Below are 19,350 nucleotides of genomic sequence, written 5' to 3' on the forward strand. Positions count from 1 at the left end.
TTATCAGATTATATCACGACAAAAAATTAAATCTCACACATACATACACACACACCCAACCCTGGTAGATCTCTTTACCTGAAGTATAAGACAGGAGTCAGAGCCTGGATTTCCACTTAGACTCCCTCCCTGCAGTGAAACCATATACAGCACAGCAAGGCTATCCAAAAACCTAGCTTTGATTTTCACAAGGGCTTCAAAACTATGTTAGTTTGGGTTATGGTAGCGGACAGCAAAAGATCTCTCAGAATCATCAAGGTAACGAAGGAAGAACCTTGGCTTATGAACTATTTGTAGTAAAAGTGATCCTGGCTGCAAGCCTCATGACAGTAGAACTGATACATCTAGGCTCATCTCTTCCTGTAGCTCATAAATCCATAGGGTTAAAAATACTTCCAAAGATGTCCATGTATGAAGATGATGAAGATGACATATACACCGTGGTGTAACCAGAGATCTTAATCTGCTCTGTAATAATGTTAAGTCTAGGATACATCAATCAGTGATATAAAGTTTAAAATAAAAATTATGGTCTGAGGGAACCCTCTTGCACTGTTGGTGGGAATGTGAGCTGGTGCAGCCACTCTGGAAAACTGTGTAGAGGTTCCGCAAAGGGTTAAAAATAGATCTGCCCTATGACCCAGCAATTGCACTGCTGGGGATTTACCCCAAAGATACAGATGCAGTGAAACGCCGGGACACCTGCACCCCGATGTTTCTAGCAGCCATGTCCACAATAGCCCAACTGTGGAAGGAGCCTCCGTGTCCATCGAAAGATGATGGATAAAGAAGATGTGGTTTATGCATACAATGGAATATTCCTCAGCCATTAGAAATGACAAATACCGGGGATCCCTGGGTGGCGCAGCGGTTTGGCGCCTGCCTTTGGCCCAGGGCGCGATCCTGGAGACTCGGGATCGAATCCCACATCGGGCTCCCGGTGCATGGAGCCTGCTTCTCCCTCTGCCTGTGTGTCTCTCTCTCTCTCTCTCTCTCTCTCTGTGTGTGTGACTATCATAAATAAATAAAAATTTAAAAAAAATTAAAAAAAAAAGAAATGACTAATACCCACCATTTGCTTCCACGTGGGTGGAACTGGAGGGTATGATGCTGAGTGAAATAAGTCAGTCGGAGAAGGACAAACATTATATGGTCTCACTCATTTGGGGAATATAAATAATAGTGAAAGGGAATAGAGGGGAAAGGAGAAGAAATGGGTAGGAAATATCAGAAAGGGAGACAGAACATGAGAGACTCCTAACTCTGGGAAACGAACTAGGGGTGGTGGAATGGGAGGTGGGCGGGGGGTGGGGGTGACTGGGTGGCGGGCACTGAGGGGGGCACTTGACGGGTTGAGCACTGGGTGTTATTCTGTATGTTGGCAAGTTGAACACCAATAAAAAATAAATTTATTATTAAAAAAAATTATGGTCTGACTCTCAGAATGCTTCACATAAAAATATAAAGTAAAAGTAAAGATAAACCAACAAAGATCAATAGTTTAGAAACCTCAACTATCCAGAAATTAATCAAGTATCTAAAAGTTAAAACTAAGAAAAAATTAAAAACCTTTTAGATTTTTCTAATTTATTTATTCATCAAATATTTATACAGTCTACCCTGTGCTGGGCACTGTTTTAAGCTCTTGGAACACATCAATAAGCAAAACAGATTTTTAAAAATATACATACCTTTAAAGAGTGTATAGTTTATCTGGAAGAGAGAAACACAATAAAGTAAAAGATATATACTATTTGGAGATAGTAAGTGCTTTGGGAAAGAATAGAGAAGGGTAATTAGGAATTGGATTGACAATTTTAATAAGAGTAGTCAGGAAGGCAACATTTGAGGGGCTTGTGAGAAGTGAGGGAGTTAGTCACGCAGATATTAAAGAAGCATTTTGTAATAAAAAAATGGCTACTGGGAAGACCCTTTTGGGGTGCTTGGTGTATTAGCTGGAATACAGGGAGCAAAAGGAAGATCAAAATGTGAGTTGAAAATGGAGACCATTTACAGACCGTGTACTCTGAATAAAATAAAGAGCCATTGGAAGGTTTTGAACCAAGGAGTGAAGTGTGTGTGTGGATATGTGTGTATACACATATATGTATGTTTGAATATATATAATGTTCAAATATATTTCAAGTAATATTTACCAGTGACTGGAATAGAATCAATAACTTTGTTAAATGAATACTACCTACCATCCATATTGTGTACAATAGAACTAATACTAATACTTTATTGTCTTTTTTATTACAGAAAAATTCTCAGGCACTTACATAATAAACAGAGGAAGCAAGATACTCAACAATGTCTGTCACTGAGGAAGACTTGTGTCACCATATGAAAGTAGTTGTTCGTGTACGTCCTGAAAACACAAAAGAAAAGGCAGCTGGACTCCATAAAGTGGTACATGTTGTGGATAAGCATATCTTAGTCTTTGATCCCAAACAAGAAGAAATCAGTTTTTTCCATGGAAAGAAACCTGCAAATCGTGATATTAGAAAGAGACAAAATAAGGATCTCAAATTTGTATTCGATGCTGTTTTTGATGAAACATCTACTCAACTAGAAGTGTTTGAACATACTACTAAGCCAATTCTTCGTAGTTTTTTGAATGGATATAATTGCACAGGTAACTGTTTCAATTCGAGTTTTAATTTTTTCGTTTGATTTCACTTTTACATTAGAATGAACATCTGCTTGACCCATTCTTCTAAACATGATGAATTTTGAGGTGCTTGTTTGCTAAAAAGTATTGATTTCAGTAGAATTTCTCTGTAAAAGTAGACTTTCTTTGAAATTTAGTCATCATATATAACATGTCATTTGTAAAACTGTCTTCCAGAGTCTTGCTATGGTCCCTGTAGACAGTCCTGATTTCACTTTCCCATGTTATTAAGCCACATGGGTCTTGCAGTTGATGCCAGATTTCCCACAATTTGTATTCATTAATATTCCCACTGCTTACCTATACAATTATCTATCCCTGGGGAAGAGTTAGACACTCCTGAACACTTGGCAAGTTTCGTTACAGAACCTCTTTTCTTTATAGTACTTTGAAATAAAAAAGTTAAAAGCCCATGTTAATTGAGTATCATGAGCTATTTTAGCATATCTTCAGCCCAGAAAGCATCTCTAGTGCTGTAGATAGGTCTATAGTAATTTGCCTTTCAGAATGGCCATGTTTATTTCCTAGAGAGAGATCCAAGGCCAGTTAATTCAATATTTACAAGGCACTTAACACCATTATTTATTTTTGTAATTACCACCATTTATGACGTATTCTTTAAGATACCCTAAAACTGTAACATGTTTCATTGTCTTTCACTGACTCATTCAGTTTTTATTATAGGAGACTTACCCTCTTGGTCAAATAAGAATAGAATGTGGTTTATTGATTAAAACTGCTATGATTCTAATTTTTAAGTGTATATTATCTTCCTCATTCATGAAACTTTATACTATCTCTAGAGATTTAAATTTTTCTTGACTCCAAATGAAAAAGCCTCTACCAGATTCATACTGAATCTTTGTTTTCTTCTTGGCTTTTTTTTTTTTTTATATTATTCAGCTGTTTTAAGACTTCTTGATGTTCTACTAAGCTTACATAAAATAGAATAGAATGAAACATGTCAGTTGAATTGAGTCTACTGAAAAGTATTTTGGTAGTTTGTTAATATTTGGTTAATAAGAGAGATTTAACTTACACAAATATTTTTACCAATAATAATTTGAGGACTTAATTGTCTTATTATGTCAGGTATTTGCCATATGTAATTCAGAGTAGCTTTTTGTTTTGTTTAGTGTTAGAACTTTTATGTTTATGTTTTATGTTTAGAACTTTTATGTTATGCTGGAGAGAATCATGGAAACAAAATTACTTCCCTAAAACACAAATTTTAAAAAAGAATTTTATAAATTACTTGTATTGGAATTCATTCATTCAGCAAACTTGTAGCGAATATCTGCTGTGTGCCAGGTCATGTCCTACTTATGAAGGACACACAGCCACAGCCTTGGTGGAGCTCATTGTTGGAAACACAGTGTGATACATACTAGAATAGTGGCAGGCACTGAGGACTCAAGTGAGGGAGTAGATGTTTCTGCTTATGACAGGGAAGACATGGAAAAGTGACATTTATGCTGAATGTTTAGAACAGGTGTTAAGTGTTCCAGCTGGATTAAGTAAAGGAACTCTTCAGTGGAAAGGCAGTGGAGTAAAAAAAGAAGCAGCTCATGCAAAGAACTTCACACAATCTAATATACCTAGACTACAGAAAGGAAGAAACAGAATGGAGAGAGTTCCTGATAATATTCCAAGGCAAGGAATATGAACTTTCTCATGTAGGACCTTTGAACAATTAAGAAGATTTAACATATTCAGATTTTGTTTTCATAAAAACTGTACAAAATTCTAAGAGATGTATTAGAGAAGATTGAGACTAGATAGGGAGACTGATAACTAATTAAAACTTGTAAGATTGCTGTAGAGGGAAGAGAGCAAATGAGGGGAGGATGGTACCATTAATCAGAATACAGAATATAGGAGAAGAAAAGATTTGTGCCAAAATTCCCAGGTTTTAAGGATAAAAATATAAGTAATTTTGGATCTGTTGAGTTTAAAGTTATGTTCAGGATATCCAGATGGAACTATCCACTAGGCCTTGGATATGGTAATGTTACATGTCGTAATAAAGAGCTTTGATCCTTTTTATAAAAATTCAGTACTTGCATATGGTGCTACTGGAGCTGGGAAGACCCACACGATGCTAGGATCAGCTGCTGACCCTGGAGTAATGTATCTAACAATGTTAGACCTTTATAAATCCATGGATGAGATTAAAGAAGAGAAAGTGTGTAGTACTGCAGTTTCTTATCTGGAGGTAAGTTGACAGTATCATTCTTTAGATCAGTCAATAGTATTGAGAATTCTTTAAGAAGTTCCATGGCCCACTCAAACTTCTGCCTTATAGGAATTTTCTTAAGAATATATAAAATCATTAAAATTCCTGGTCTTAAGTATTTGTTACACATCTTACTTTTTTTTATGCTGAGTATTTTATTTTGGCCTAATTTTCTGATTAGCAAGATTAATGATGCCCTTTATTGAAAAAGAAAACCTGAAGTCATAAATTGCCTTCAGTTGTTAACATCTCTTTAGTCTCAATCTGGATTTTTTTCTGTGTTTTATATCATTGTCATAAAACCCCTAATTTGGATTAGTCAATTATTAGACTCAGGTTATGCACTGGCAGGAGCACCGTGGAAGTATTGTTGAGTCCTGATAGTATCATATCAAGAGGCTGATGTGGTCAGTTAGTCCCATTAACTGTGTTAACTTTGATCCATTTCATTATGTTGGTGTCAGCAGAGTTTCTGCACTATAAGGATACTACTTTACCCTTTTTATCTACTTACTCCCCAAACTTTCATCTATTACTATTGATATCCACTGATGATTTATGCCTGAATCAAGTATTATTATGATGGTAGGTGATAGTGATATTTAAATTCTTTCATTTCCTCTACATTTATTTCTTGGCTTTCTACCCAATGGAAGAGTTTTTCCTTTCTTTTATTATATCAGTATAAGCTCATGGATTCTGAACATTATTTCATTGCTTAGAACCCTTTACTGTAATTATTTATTTGTATGCTCAAATTTATGCTGGATTTGGCCAATCAAGGCTCCGTCATGCTGTCTCTTGTGTCCTCATTCTTTGAGGACTTCTGCTCCCTTAGTAATAGCCGACATTCAACAAATCATAATTATGGGATGGGCACTCTAACTTTGTGTTCAGATAGTGTTTCAGATACCAGTCCAGAAACAAATCCATGATTATTCTTCCTATTTGTTTGTAGTATCATAGAAAAAATTTCTGGTAGTCACAACTCTTTTACTGACAACTTGTAGTTTGGTTCCTACTAAGAAAGGTTATTCGCATTTCAAAAATTGATTAAGATATGTATGTTGCGGGCAGCCCCGGTGGCTTAGCGGTTTAGAGCTGCCTTCAGCCCGGGGTGTGACCCTGGAGACCTGGGATCGAGTCCCACATTGGGCTCCCTGTGTGGAGCCTGCTTCTCCCTCTTCCTGTGTCTCTGCCTCTCTTTCTGTGTGTCTGTCATGAATAAATAAATAAAATCTTTAAAAAAAAAAAAGATATGTATATTGCTAAAAAATTTCTTGTCTACATAACTTGGAAATAAAAAACTCATTTTTTTATATTTCAGTACTAGAAAAAATCGCTTTGAACTTAATTGGGAAGAGCATGACAGTAGTCATTATTTCTTCCTTAGATCCTTTCATAACCAGGAGAATTTTGAAGTTGGTTATTTTTATAATGTTTTTAATTGTTTTTACTTTCTTTTAATCTGCCTTCATTTTATAAACGGTAAGGCAATGTCTAATCTAATGGCTTCCCACTCAGGCTATTCACCAGAGTTGGCTATGGAGTTTTTTTTAAAAATAGACATGTCTAGGTGTCAACCCCTGGACATTTTAATTTAATAGGTCTGGATTGTGGCTGAGGCATCTATGTTTTTTAAAAGCTCCCAGGTGATTCTCATGTGTACACTGGCTTAAGAATGGTTGTTCTAATTGTGTATTTTATATGATTGAAATGGGTAAGGGGAAACATTTGAAAACTGCTGCTTATCAGAAAAACAAGAACCAAAAAATTATCTCTTCATATTTTACTACTTCTAACCATTAATACATTTAAAAATCATTGTTCATTGTAGAAAATCTTACCAGGAACAAAGATCATTAAAGACTATTTATTAGAACATAGAAATAACTTACACAAAATAGTTCTTAAAGCCTAAGTCTGTATACTTTTTAAAATCTTATCAGTTGTAGTCATTTGGTTGGCAAGTAGAAAATTAAGTATCTTTAATAAATTCATAAAAACAGATCAATAGTGCTATTTTATGCATTGCTTACAGAAATTACAAAGAAAGAAAGAAAAAAAGAAAGGAAATTGCTAAAGACATAAAATACAGATGTGTATTCAATGCCATGCAGTAGAGTGAGGATATCCCTACTCTGCTGCTACTTTTGTGGCCATGGACAAATCACTTAACCTCCTAGGTCCTTAGTTCTTTAAATCATTCAAATGGGGTGAGGGAGGAAGGTCCTATTATGGGACTTATTAAGAATTGCATATTAAACATAATGTAATTAAAGGATGAATGAAATAAATGCTGTCAATCCTTGAGTATGGGTTTTAACTCTTAAGCTCTAAAATTTAAAAAACTTCAACTACTGAAGCATCATGAAATAATAAATAGCTTCATTAAGAATCACACCACCTCCATATAACTTACTAGAATTTCCCAAGACCATGTGTCCCATATATTTCCAGAAAATAGGAAAAGGCATTTCAAATTACCTTATTTCTGTTTCGTTGTAGTCACCAAGTTAGGAATTATGGAGAGAGGATATAATGACTCCACTTTTAAATTTCAGTTGCAAACCTAGATAATCAAACTCTTCAGTTTAAAAAAAAAAAAAAACTTAATGGCAACATGAGATAAAAGGGGTGAGATGAATGCAAATGAATTGCTGCTTACCTTTAAGATGCAATTCTAATATGACCTTAAATCAGCAACATGTGTGATGTGTCACTATCATTTTAACATGAGTGCTAAAGTTTGGTTTGGTTTGGTTTTTGCTTTTTCCTAAGGTATATAATGAACAGATTCGTGACCTCCTAGTAAATTCAGGACCACTTGCTGTTCGGGAAGATGCCCAAAAAGGGGTAGTTGTTCAGGGATTGACTTTACATCAGGTATGTTTTCAAATTTCTTTTTCCTTATTGTAATAGCAAGTGTGATTATTTGATCCTTTACATATTTTCCGTTGTACAGGAAAATAGAAAAATAATGACGTGCAGAGTTAGAATGATCAGAATATATCTTCCGTATTATTTTGTTTTCCTTTGAAAAAATTGAATGAGCTTTTCTTTTTGTTGTTTTTGGGGAAGGGGTTTGGGAGTTTTTTTGTTTTTTAGTGAGCGAGAGCTCTAGGGGAAGGGCAGAGGGAGAAGAGAATCATAAGCAGGCTCCGTGCCCAGCACGGAGCCATGTGGGCTCAGTCTCACAACCCTGAGATCCTAACCTGGGCCAAAATCAAAGTCGGGCACTTAACTGACAAAGCCACCCAGGCACTCTGAATGAACTTTTCTTTTAAGAATCTACTTGCAAACTTAATATTCTATTCTACGTAATACATTTATATTTTTTCTCCTCCAAGAGATGAAATTTTATCTTTTATTTCTCAAAGTATAGTCAACCCATGCATATCATGGGTTTGAGGTGAACAGGTCCACTTATAGGCAGGTTCTTTTTGGAATTGCAGTACAGTACTACAAATGTATTTTTCTTATAATTCTCTTAAAAAATTGTTCCTTTTCTCTAGCTTCATTGTTTATAAGAATATAGTATATAATACATGTAATATACAAAATACATATTAATCGACTTCATATTATTGGTAACGCTTGAAGCCACCAGTAGGTTATTAGTGAAACTTTTGGGGGAAAAAAAAACTTTTGGGAAGCCATGAGTTGCATGTGGATTTTCAATTGCCTGGAGGGAAAAGGTGTGTCAGCGCCCCAAACCCCTGCATTAGTCAAAGATCAATGTATATCATTTGCTTAGTACTACATAGGAAATATTTAATGGGATACAATTTATAGAATGCGTTGATGCGTTGTTGGTTTTTTTTTTTGTTTGTTTGTTTGTTTTTTGTTTTACCTTTTATTTTATCTTAAAAAGTCTTTTTTCAGGTCACCTGGCTGGCTCGGTCAGTTAAGAGTTTGCCTTCAGCTCAGGTCATGATCTCAGGGTCCTGGGATGGAGCACCCATCCTGCTCCTTCTTGCTCAGCAGGGAAGCCCCCTTCTGCCTCCCCCACTGCCTGCTGCTTCCCCTGCTTGTGCTCTTTGTCAAATAAAATCTTTTTTAAAAAACTTTTTTCTTGTTGAAAGTTTATTTAAAAATTTTAAAGATAGATGACTATTTGTATATTTTTTTTCTTCTACTTAAACATCTCTAGCCCAAATCCTCAGAGGAAATTTTACAGTTATTGGATAGTGGAAACAAAAACAGGACGCAACATCCCACTGATATGAATGCCACATCTTCTCGTTCTCATGCTGTTTTCCAGGTAACAGGCCATTAGACTATTGCGCTTAAAATTGGATTTAAAATAAAGCCAAATTTATATGCGGTGATATTCATACATACAAAGAAAATCTCTTCAACTGGGGACTCTTTCCTCAGCATTTCCTTTATTCTGCAGCTTTGAAAAGATTTTATAAAGAAAATTCAGAATTGAGATGGTATCTTTCAGAGTATAAATTTTTACTGTGTGAAGATACAGGATAGTAAGGTGGTAGTGTTAAAAGGTTTTTTTTTCCTTATGTTTTTCTTTTCTTATTTTTAGTGAAAATATTTCATCTTTCCTAGAGATAATCTTATATTCAGAGTAAACCTCTTTTTAGGTATAGATTTACAGAAACAATAAATTGGAGAGATTCTGATTCACTTTTTTAAAGATTTCATCATAGGGACCGTGCACAAGTTGAATTTCTTAAGGACATTGATTACATTGATATAGTTATTTTTAGGGATATGATTCTAGAAAGAGTTAAATCATAGATTAGCAGCTTTATTTTTTGTGGTTTCTAGTCCTGTTAAAATCCAGATTATTTTTAGCTTCATTCTGGATTATGCTAATAGAACCCAATTTACAGTAAGAAATTGATACAGTTGAAAGAATTCATATATGAGGCAGTCACATCATTCAGAAAGTTTCCAGTGCATAAAATTTTATTTATCTTTTCTGTTCTTTCCACTGACTCTTCATTTAACAGTAGTCATGAGAGAAATGGTTATCTGTAACACAGATAACCCAAATGTCTTAGACCCTGCTCTATAAGAATATTAACGAAGATCTTTATAATGGAATAATAGTTAATCTTACCAAACTCTTTTAAGTTTGCCACTTTATTTATTTCAGTTAAACTACAAAGTAGCATTCAATAATTGATGCTTTACCCTAATTGGCTGAACATGACAAGTATATTTTACTGTTTTTTTATATGGCACATTTTTTACATTTTAATGACATGCTACAATTTCAGAAATTAGAATACACTTACTCAATTTGGATCAGCATTCAAATTCAGCTTTCTTTTCGGAACCAATTCCTGGAGACATGCAAAGCATTCTAACTACTGCCTTTGGTTTTTGGTTAGGAACATTATTTCTAAAGTACCTGCGCCCTACCACCACCTCTCATAATTCTATGATCTGGTTCAAGGGCTACCAGAACACAAATGGCAGTTGTTTTGAGCTGCTGTTGGGTCAGGAGTTAGTTGCCCTCTGGTACACACTTAGGAAATCTTTTCATTTCCGAGTTTTTTTCCAATTTCTATAATTACTTCTAGTATTCTTGGGTATCAGCCAGTCAGATTGTTATACTTTATTCAGTTTGTTTTTTAAAATGAAAATTACTTTGATCTCATGTTGTTTTAAAAATAAAGTGCATGTTTCCCTTTTAATTTGCTTAGTACTTTAATTTGCTTGGTACCTTTTAATTTTGTTAAATCTTACCCTCATTTTCCTATTCTGTAATTTCAAAAAGATTTATTTGCGACAACAAGACAAAACAGCAAGTATCAGTCAAAATGTACGAATTGCCAAGATGTCACTCATTGATCTGGCAGGGTCTGAGAGAGCCAGTGCTACCAGTGCTAAAGGGACCCGGTTTATAGAAGGCACGAATATTAATCGATCACTCTTAGCTCTGGGGAATGTTATCAATGCCTTAGCAGATACAAAGGTAGGTACTGTATGTTTATTTATTTTAAGTATCCTGAAATATTGAAATATGTGTAATTCTAAGAAGAAATACTTTAAATAATTTTATTTTAAAGGTCTATTATAAATCAAATTTCAAGAATGTATTAGTAATATTTATATAGAGAGCAGAGACCCCCAGAAAGCCCATTATATCAAATAAAGCTATGTGTAGTTTGGTTAGTTTGGTTTCGCTTGGTTTTAATTTCGAGTTCTATAATCAGATTGTTGAAAGAAACATACTGAAATCATATTGAGGGATCCCTGGGAGGCGCAGCGGTTTGGCGCCTGCCTTTGGCCCAGGGCACGATCCTGGAGACCCGGGATCGAATCCCACGTCGGGCTCCCGGTGCATGGAGCCTGCTTCTCCCTCTGCCTATGTCTCTGCCTCTCTCTCTCTCTCTCTCTCTCTCTCTCTCTCTCTCTCTCACTATCATAAATTTAAAAAAAAAAGAAATCATATTGATAGTTAATGTTTTATGGTACTTTCTCATCACCTATTGTGAACCTGATTATTAAAATGACTGTTTAGGTCATTTTATACAACAAGCATAATTGAATTGGGATGAATACGAAAACACATTTTAGGAAAACTTAATTTTGTTCTGGTTACTACTTTAGATACTATAAAATTGGGTTAAATATTAAAGAGTTTTAATTTTTCTTTGGAAGAGGGGCTTAAGATAGAAGATATAATTAAATCACCTTAGGGGCACCCGGGTGGCTCAGCGGTTGAGCATCTGCCTTTGGCTCAGGTTATGACTCCAGGGTCCCCAGGATCGAGTCCCACATCAGGTTCCCTGCATGGAGCCTGCTTCTCCCTCTGCCTGTGTCTCTGCCTCTCTCTCTCTCTCTCTCTCTCTCTCTCTCTCTGTCTCTCATGAATAAATAAAAATAAATAAAATCTTTAAAAAAAAAATCACCTAATGGGGTATGTTTACTAGATGTCTTTGGGGCATTTAAAAATATTTCACATCTCACTATATGCCCAAGTGCTTGCTGGAACACAGCATATTTGACGACTTTTGTATTTTTGTATTGGTAAAAATGATTTCTTTTTTTTTTTTTTTTTAATTAAAATGTGATCATTAAGTTCAATCCAGGTTCAAGCTTTAGGAAATTACTACATTTAGGAAAATACAGGTCAATGAATGCTAAAAAAAAATTGTTATAGTTTGATTTAGTAAAAGTATATTAAAATGATTTGAGGGAAGCCTGGGTGGCTCAGTGGTTGAGTGTCTATTTTCAGCTCAGGCCGTGACCCCGGGGTCCTGGAATCGAGTCCCGCATCAGGCTCTCCCCACAGGGAGCCTGCTTCTTTCTCTTCCACTGTCTCTACCTTTTTCTGTGTCTTTCATGAATGAATAAATAAAATCTTTAAAAAAAAAAAAAAGATTTGAGAAGTGTTTTTTTAAAAAAGCAAGTTCCTGAAATCATACAAAGATCACAAAGCAAGATGTCTTTTATATTCTAAGTTAAAAATCTCAAACATGTAAGCAGACAGCATGGGATAGATACTGGTTTCTAGACTTAAGCCATAGCAACTCAGTTTTTAATAATTGACCCCTATTGAGTCATTTGTGAGTCCATGTTTAATACATGTCTTGCAATGTAAAATTATGTCACGTTAACACCAGCAGTGCACATTCCACACTATTTGGGAAACACTGCTGTGGTGGAGAGCACAGGACACCTAAGGCTGATTTCTGTCTCTGAATTACCAACTGTGTGACCTGAAGCAAGTCATTTCACTTTTTGTTTAGCTTCCATTTTTTCTCTTCTGTAATATGAAATATTTACACTGGGTAGCATAAGGTTGCTTTTAGCTTAACATTCAAATGTTCTGTTTTTATGAAAGTTATTCTTTTTGGAAAATATATTTTTTACTTTAAAATTAGAACTGTATCTTTTAAGTAAATGAAAACCTAGAAATATTAAGTTCTATTAGAACTACGTTGTCCATTCAGATGAAGTCTCTGTAAGATTATAATTTTGATTTACTTTGTATCCATGTTAGCTACTATTTAATGAGAGAAATTATTCTATGCCTTGCAGAATTCTTACTATTCCTATAGTATATTCGAATAGAGCATACATTACTTTTGTATTTTAATTTCCTTTTTAAAAGAGAATGGAAATTTTTTATATGAACATTTTGTTTCTGATAAAGAAAATATGGAAAGATTTTGTTAAATATCCCCCACACAGTTTTCCCAGTTGTTAACATCTCATATTTATGTGGTATTACAACTCTTGAACCAATACTGGTTTCTTATTAACTAAAGTTTATATATATTTAGAGGGGAATATAATCTTTAAGTAGGATATTGTAAGATTATCATTTCGATCACCAATTATACCATAAGTCTGGGCAAAGTTGGGCAGTGCTTAAATTCTTAGAGTGAAGTGATAGCAGGTTTGCATTTAAATGTGGAAAATGACATAGGAATTCTTTTTTTGTTCTTTCAGAGAAAGAATCAGCATATTCCTTACAGAAATAGTAAGCTCACTCGCTTGTTAAAGGATTCTCTTGGAGGAAACTGTCAAACTATAATGATAGCTGCTGTTAGTCCTTCCTCTATGTTCTACGATGACACATATAACACTCTTAAGTATGCTAATCGTGCAAAGGACATTAAATCTTCTGTAAGTGTGTTTAGTCTACCTTTGTTATAAGAGCATTGGTTGTATACTATTTTTATAACTCTAAAAAAATATTAATTAGAGTTGTATTTTTAGTAATGAATTAGCAAACAGTGTTAGAAATATCTTTATCAGGTTGGTTAATCGAACATTAACTTGGACAATTAAATCATTAAGCATCTTGATTACATATATAATAGTTACTATTATTTAGTCTTTTGCGAGGTAGGATGCTCTAGTGCCTTTCTTCCTAACCTTTTTTATCTCCTGGCACATGGTATTTTGATGGCACAATAGAGTAATTGGTCAGGGCGTTAACACATTCGTTATAGCCAAGGATGATGTTACTTGCTTTACCTTAGCACCAACTCTTTCTACCTGAAAACCTTAGACATGTTTGATAATCTCTCCAAGCTTCAGTCACTTCATCTGTAAAACAAATATATCTACCTCAGTTTATAAAGTAAATAGCCCTTTTAAAATAATTCGTGATATTGATGTAACCAATATCTGTATAGCTCTAACAATCTAATAATGATTGGTTAAGTCAGTATTTTTGCCAGTAATTTGGGATCATTTAAAAAAATTTAAGTCAACCATGATGTACTTTTAAAATCACAGGATCTCTAGGTTGGAAGAAACCTAGAGTTTAAGTGGTATGATGACTTCTGCTGCTTACCCCTCTGCATGAAGATGAGCAGGTTATGGTCTTTTTAGGGAAGTGTTCATATGTTCTTCATATAATTAATTAGGAAAGGATATGCTCTATGGGTGTGCAGAACTTTTCACACATGTTTTTCATGTAATCCTTACAGCATCCCATTGACAAAGGCTCTATTTTACAGTTGAGGAATCCCATGCTCAGAATTTTAAGTACAATTCTAAAACAGTTAAGTGAGAAGTGGACAGGACCTCAAAATCAAGCATTTGAACTTCTGTTTGATGTTCTTTCCACTATTCCATAGCTGCCAAGGAGCCCATACAATTATAAAAAGGATAAAATGTAATAAGAACTCATTAAAAACTAGTTGAACTTAGAAATTGTTGAAACTTAAAATTATCTCTAAATTTCTTAGAAGTCTAAGGAAAAAGAAAGTGGGCAATTTTAATTATAATGTGAAGAATGCTTTGTAAGTTCTTAGAAGTACCTTGTCTCTGAGAGTAAGACTATTTCTTTATAATGTCATTTATTTTATCAATGTGCTCAGCATATCCTCCTGTCACAGGTTTTGAACATGAGTGTAATTGATCATGATTGTCACAAATTCTGAATTCATGGAACAGAACTAATGAGGGCATAATGCCATTTTTCTCATGTATGGTTACGTGATTATTATCTTTATATATGTATGCAATCATAATTTCTATCTTTTAACAGTTGAAGAGCAATGTTCTTAACCTCAACAATCATATAACTCAGTATGTAAAGATCTGTAATGAGCAGAAGAAAGAGGTATGTCTACTTTTTACATTTTATGCTGATCTCCCTTAGTTTCTCATTTGGGAATATGCAAACCTAATTGCCAAAAAATTTGATGTATTTTCCTATTACAGTTGAAAATGTGGCATGTTCAGTTATTTTTCACAGCTAAAATTTTTCTGTGGCCATGTTTAATAGAGGTAAATAATTTGTATTTTAACTAGTGTTTCTCTTTACTAGATCTTAATGTTGAAAGAAAAACTAAAAGCCTATGAAGAACAGAAAGCTTTTACTGATGGCAATAACAAAGCAAAGATAATGATTTCAGACCCTCAGGAAAAAGAAATTGAAAGGTAAAAATGACATTAAGATCTCATTTTGAGGATTTTATCGTTTTTATAATTCAGCCAGATATGTTATCATCATTTATTGTATGTCTTTATATATGTATTCTCAACTGAATTCAGGAAGCCACTGACTGCCCTTTATATTTTATGCACTTTGGAAATAAGATCATTTTAATTATGATTACATACTTGTGATTATACCAGGATTTAGATATAAGATGGAGCAAGTAAAGCTAATTACATCACTTATGAAATTGGTTTTTAGCAGTTTTCATATTTTTCTTCTCAAGTGTCTTATTCCATTCAGGCTGCTGTAACAAAATGCCAGACAGGTATCTTATAAGCTAAATGAACAAACGAAATTATTTCTCCCAATTCTGGAGGCTAGAAGTCCCAAAGATCAGGGGACTGGCATCGTTGGGTGAGGGCATTCTTTCAAGCTGAAGATTTCACCCCTTGAATCCTCACATGACCTCTGGAGGTAGATCTCTCCAGCGCCTCTTTTATAAGGTCACTAATCCCATCCACAAGGTCTCTGCCCTGGTGACCTGAGTACCTCTCAAGGGCCTCACCTCATAATACCATCACTTTGGGTGTTAGGTTTCAACATAGGAATTTTGGGTAACAAGCATTCAGGCAGTCTCATCTGGCATAACATCATTTGTCTAGTTCATGTAAATTTTATCTACCCTTTCTTGACTATGTATAATTCTAATAATTCATGTACTTTGTTTGGTTAATTATTAGAGGGGACATTTCTCAGTGATATAAATTAATACAGAATTTTGATAGATGCCCACTAGCTTTTCTAGCTGTTAATAATACAATAATCACAAGCTCTTTTCCCCTAAGCAGTTAATTTCAAAATTGTCCCAACGGGATACTAGTTCAAAAGCTGGGAATCTTGAGTAGTTCTAAGAAGGCAGTAAGAAATTCCTGGATCAAACAAATTTGGAAATTACTTCTTAAGGAATCTAGGTGATTTCCAAAGTACGTTAGTTTATTAAAGGCTCTGAGAGTTCTTGTGATAAAGGAATCTGCTCAAACTTTAATGAAGTTGAATGAAGTTAAACTTAATTGACATTCTCCAGAGCCAATGTTCTGTTACCACTAGTATAAGAAACTAACCACAACTAAAACCAGTGATTATTAACACTTTTGGAACTCTAGAGTTTATAGTGTTATCTTGCTATGCATAAGGAAGACTGGTCAGTGGTGACTTTCAACCTAGTTTCGGATACACCTTTTTTAAAATTGAATTTGTATATTGAAGTTTACATATAATATCCTTGATTTAAAAAAAAAATTTTCTGACTCAGTTGGCAGTTGTTATCAATCAGTTACATAAAACTTATTTAATGCCATGAATTTGCAAAGTGTCTTTTTTAAAATAAACATTTTTATGTGATTTAATCAGATGAAGGGAAGAATATATGATATTTGCTGTATATCAAAGCTCTTTGGAAAGGTAATATTCAAGAAGAAATCATAAAAAGAAAGTATAGTTCTTTTACAGAGTAATTACAAAACTTCACTTATGACTATATCAAGAAAATTGTGTAGAATTTAATATTTGTCATGTATCACCTAAAATTATTGGCAAAGATTTTTATTACTACTTAGTTGAATGTTTTAGATTACTAATGACTACTAGAAAATAGTTACTAGTCTCTTAGGACTCTTTTCTGTTTTAAAATAATATATTTTCTTTTCCTTTTTTTGTTTTTTAAGGAAATCTCTAGAAACCTCTGATACTATTTCCTTTTCTTCCATCCTAATCAGTAAACCCCACCAACTAAAATAAGCCTGGACCACAAAATTACAAAATTGACAAATATTTAACTATGTCCTTGGATAAAAATGTTTAAAAAAAAAAAAAAAAAAACTAAGACATTATCTTTGAGAATAACCTAAAGATAACTTATCAATTCATTTACTGGCATTAGCGTGTTGTAATACAATACAATGAAATTGCAATGTCCGTACATACTTCCTATGAAATATTAATCAGTTTGACAAAACTGCAGTAAAGTCGATGTATTGTGGTTTATGGTTATTCCCAATAGAGTTTCATTAAGAACTACTGACGTAAATTGGCAGTGTTTTTACCACAGATCCTTACAAATATATCTAAAATTCTGACTGAAGAACATTTATTTTTAAATGCATATACTTTGTTACAGTTTTATTTTAAAGGCTTCACAGTTAATTTTTCTTTGAGAGCTCTGCCTGTGACTGTTTATACTGTTACTATAGCTCAGACCTGATCTGTGATTTAAAAACGTAACTATATTTTTATAAGACTAGAATATTGTTGTGAACAATGTTCTGCTGACTCTAGAGGATGGGGAATTGTAGGTTCCTTTTAGCCCTTGCTTGGATGTTTTTTTGAGCTTGAGGTCTTTATGTATTTGGAGGAGACGTGAGTCAAATTCCCCAACTTCAATTCTCCAAATCTCCATTGCCCTTTGGAGGAAAGACACCAGAGTGGCTTTTCTAGGTTTACCACATTGCAAACTTGGTTGTTTTGGGTCCTGGCAATGTCAGCTGACTCTTAGCCAGGCTGTAGGGGGTACCTTACCTTATGGTGTGTTTTCCCTGTAACAAATTCTAAAACAAAAAACTGGCTATCTCACTTTCCCTAGGGGGCCATGGAGGCGCCATATGATTATGCCACCCACTGCTTGTTTCTTCACAGTTAGCCAATATCAAAACAACACACAGTACTGTGTTGCTTCTGGGGCCTTGTTAATTGGGATAGTACAGGTTCAAATTAATCATCCTTTTCCTACAAACAAAATATTTTATTTTTGCTATGCAGCTGGATTACATAGACAAAATAGAGTATATGACTCTACATGTAATAGACAAAATATACTAGTTTATTTTGACTTACGTAATTATGATTTATATAGAGAAGCTTTATAATACCTATATTTTTTTTAGTAGTGTGATCTTGGAGGAGAAAAAAAATACAGTAAAAATAAAGTTAATATCCTTTTAAAACATATTTATAATTTAGTAGGAAACAGCCACTCTAACCTATTTGCTGTTTGTCATCGAGTCTAATTCTATCAGTGATATATATTCTTTTGTTCATTTATTTCTTAAATTTATTTCACAAAATTAGTGAAATTCTATAATGTGTTTTTTGTTTTTCGTAGATTTCAAGAAATTCTGAACTGCTTGTTCCAGAATCGAGAAGAAATTAGACAAGAATATCTGAAGTTGGAAATGTTACTAAAAGAAAATGAACTTAAATCATTCTATCAACAACAGTGCCATAGGCAAATCGAAATGATGTGTTCTGAAGACAAAGTTGAAAAGGTATTTATATATATTTAAATTTTAGAAATGTAAATACATGGGGACTTCTAATTCTATAAATATGATAGGTAATGTTATTTAATTAGCCATTCACTACAACTCCTAGAAATCCTGGAGAAAACGTATCAAACATTGTTTTAAATGCATAGTTGAGGGTGCAAGACAGAAAATTAAATTCCTGGGTGTCAGAAAAAAAAGGAAACCAAAAATACAAAATCCCCCTTGCAACTGTTGCTTCTTTGAGGGATGACGGAATGCACTTAACATGAAGTTAACATACTCAGAGTTGGGTACCAAAGGTGGAGCAGTACACCCCAGATGCAGGCAGTAATTTACCACTTAGACTAATTGCAGATCTTTTTTCCAGGAAAGAATATTTTATCACTAACATTGTTAGAATTTCCATTGTGTGGTGTTTAAAAAGGCAGACCATCTTTTACTCAGTTTATTATTTTATGCAATAGTACACTGTGCTCCCCACCTCCACACACACTGACCTCTCCCAATATCTTACCTTTGATGTACACTGCTTCTTAGGTAAGGGACCAAAGGGAGACAGGGAGTTAGAAATGGCAGGCCCCACATAAAGCTGGAAAACCTCATAGGCCTTCACCCTTCATGCTGGTAGTACACTATGAAGAAATATTCCCAATCAGCACAGACAGATGAGGAACCATGCCTGGGGTCTCACTTAAAGACTAATAGGGCACCTAGGTGGCTCAGTTGGTTAAACATAGGACTC

At 34.2% G+C, this 19,350-nt stretch overlaps 1 protein-coding gene across 5 annotated transcripts in view; it reads left to right on the forward strand.

Annotated features, from left to right (window-relative positions):
- Positions 1 to 19,350, forward strand: part of KIF18A (kinesin family member 18A) — a 79,376-nt gene that overhangs the window by 9,260 nt on the left and 50,766 nt on the right. For 4 of the 5 annotated variants that reach the window (XM_055317499.1, XM_055317500.1, XM_055317497.1 and 1 more), the window contains exons 2-10: positions 2,263 to 2,638; positions 4,732 to 4,889; positions 7,692 to 7,796; positions 9,064 to 9,174; positions 10,657 to 10,854; positions 13,341 to 13,517; positions 14,893 to 14,967; positions 15,175 to 15,287; positions 18,446 to 18,608. In XM_055317499.1, the coding sequence (XP_055173474.1) occupies positions 2,314 to 2,638; positions 4,732 to 4,889; positions 7,692 to 7,796; positions 9,064 to 9,174; positions 10,657 to 10,854; positions 13,341 to 13,517; positions 14,893 to 14,967; positions 15,175 to 15,287; positions 18,446 to 18,608 (1,425 nt within the window). In that variant the 5' untranslated portion in view covers positions 2,263 to 2,313. The remainder of the gene's footprint in view (positions 1 to 2,262; positions 2,639 to 4,731; positions 4,890 to 7,691; positions 7,797 to 9,063; positions 9,175 to 10,656; positions 10,855 to 13,340; positions 13,518 to 14,892; positions 14,968 to 15,174; positions 15,288 to 18,445; positions 18,609 to 19,350) is intronic. The other variant, XM_055317501.1, reaches the window with a different exon arrangement.

Source organism: Nyctereutes procyonoides, unplaced genomic scaffold (assembly GCF_905146905.1).
Source record: "Nyctereutes procyonoides isolate TBG_1078 unplaced genomic scaffold, NYPRO_anot_genome, whole genome shotgun sequence".
NCBI classification, from domain to species: Eukaryota; Metazoa; Chordata; class Mammalia; order Carnivora; family Canidae; genus Nyctereutes; species Nyctereutes procyonoides.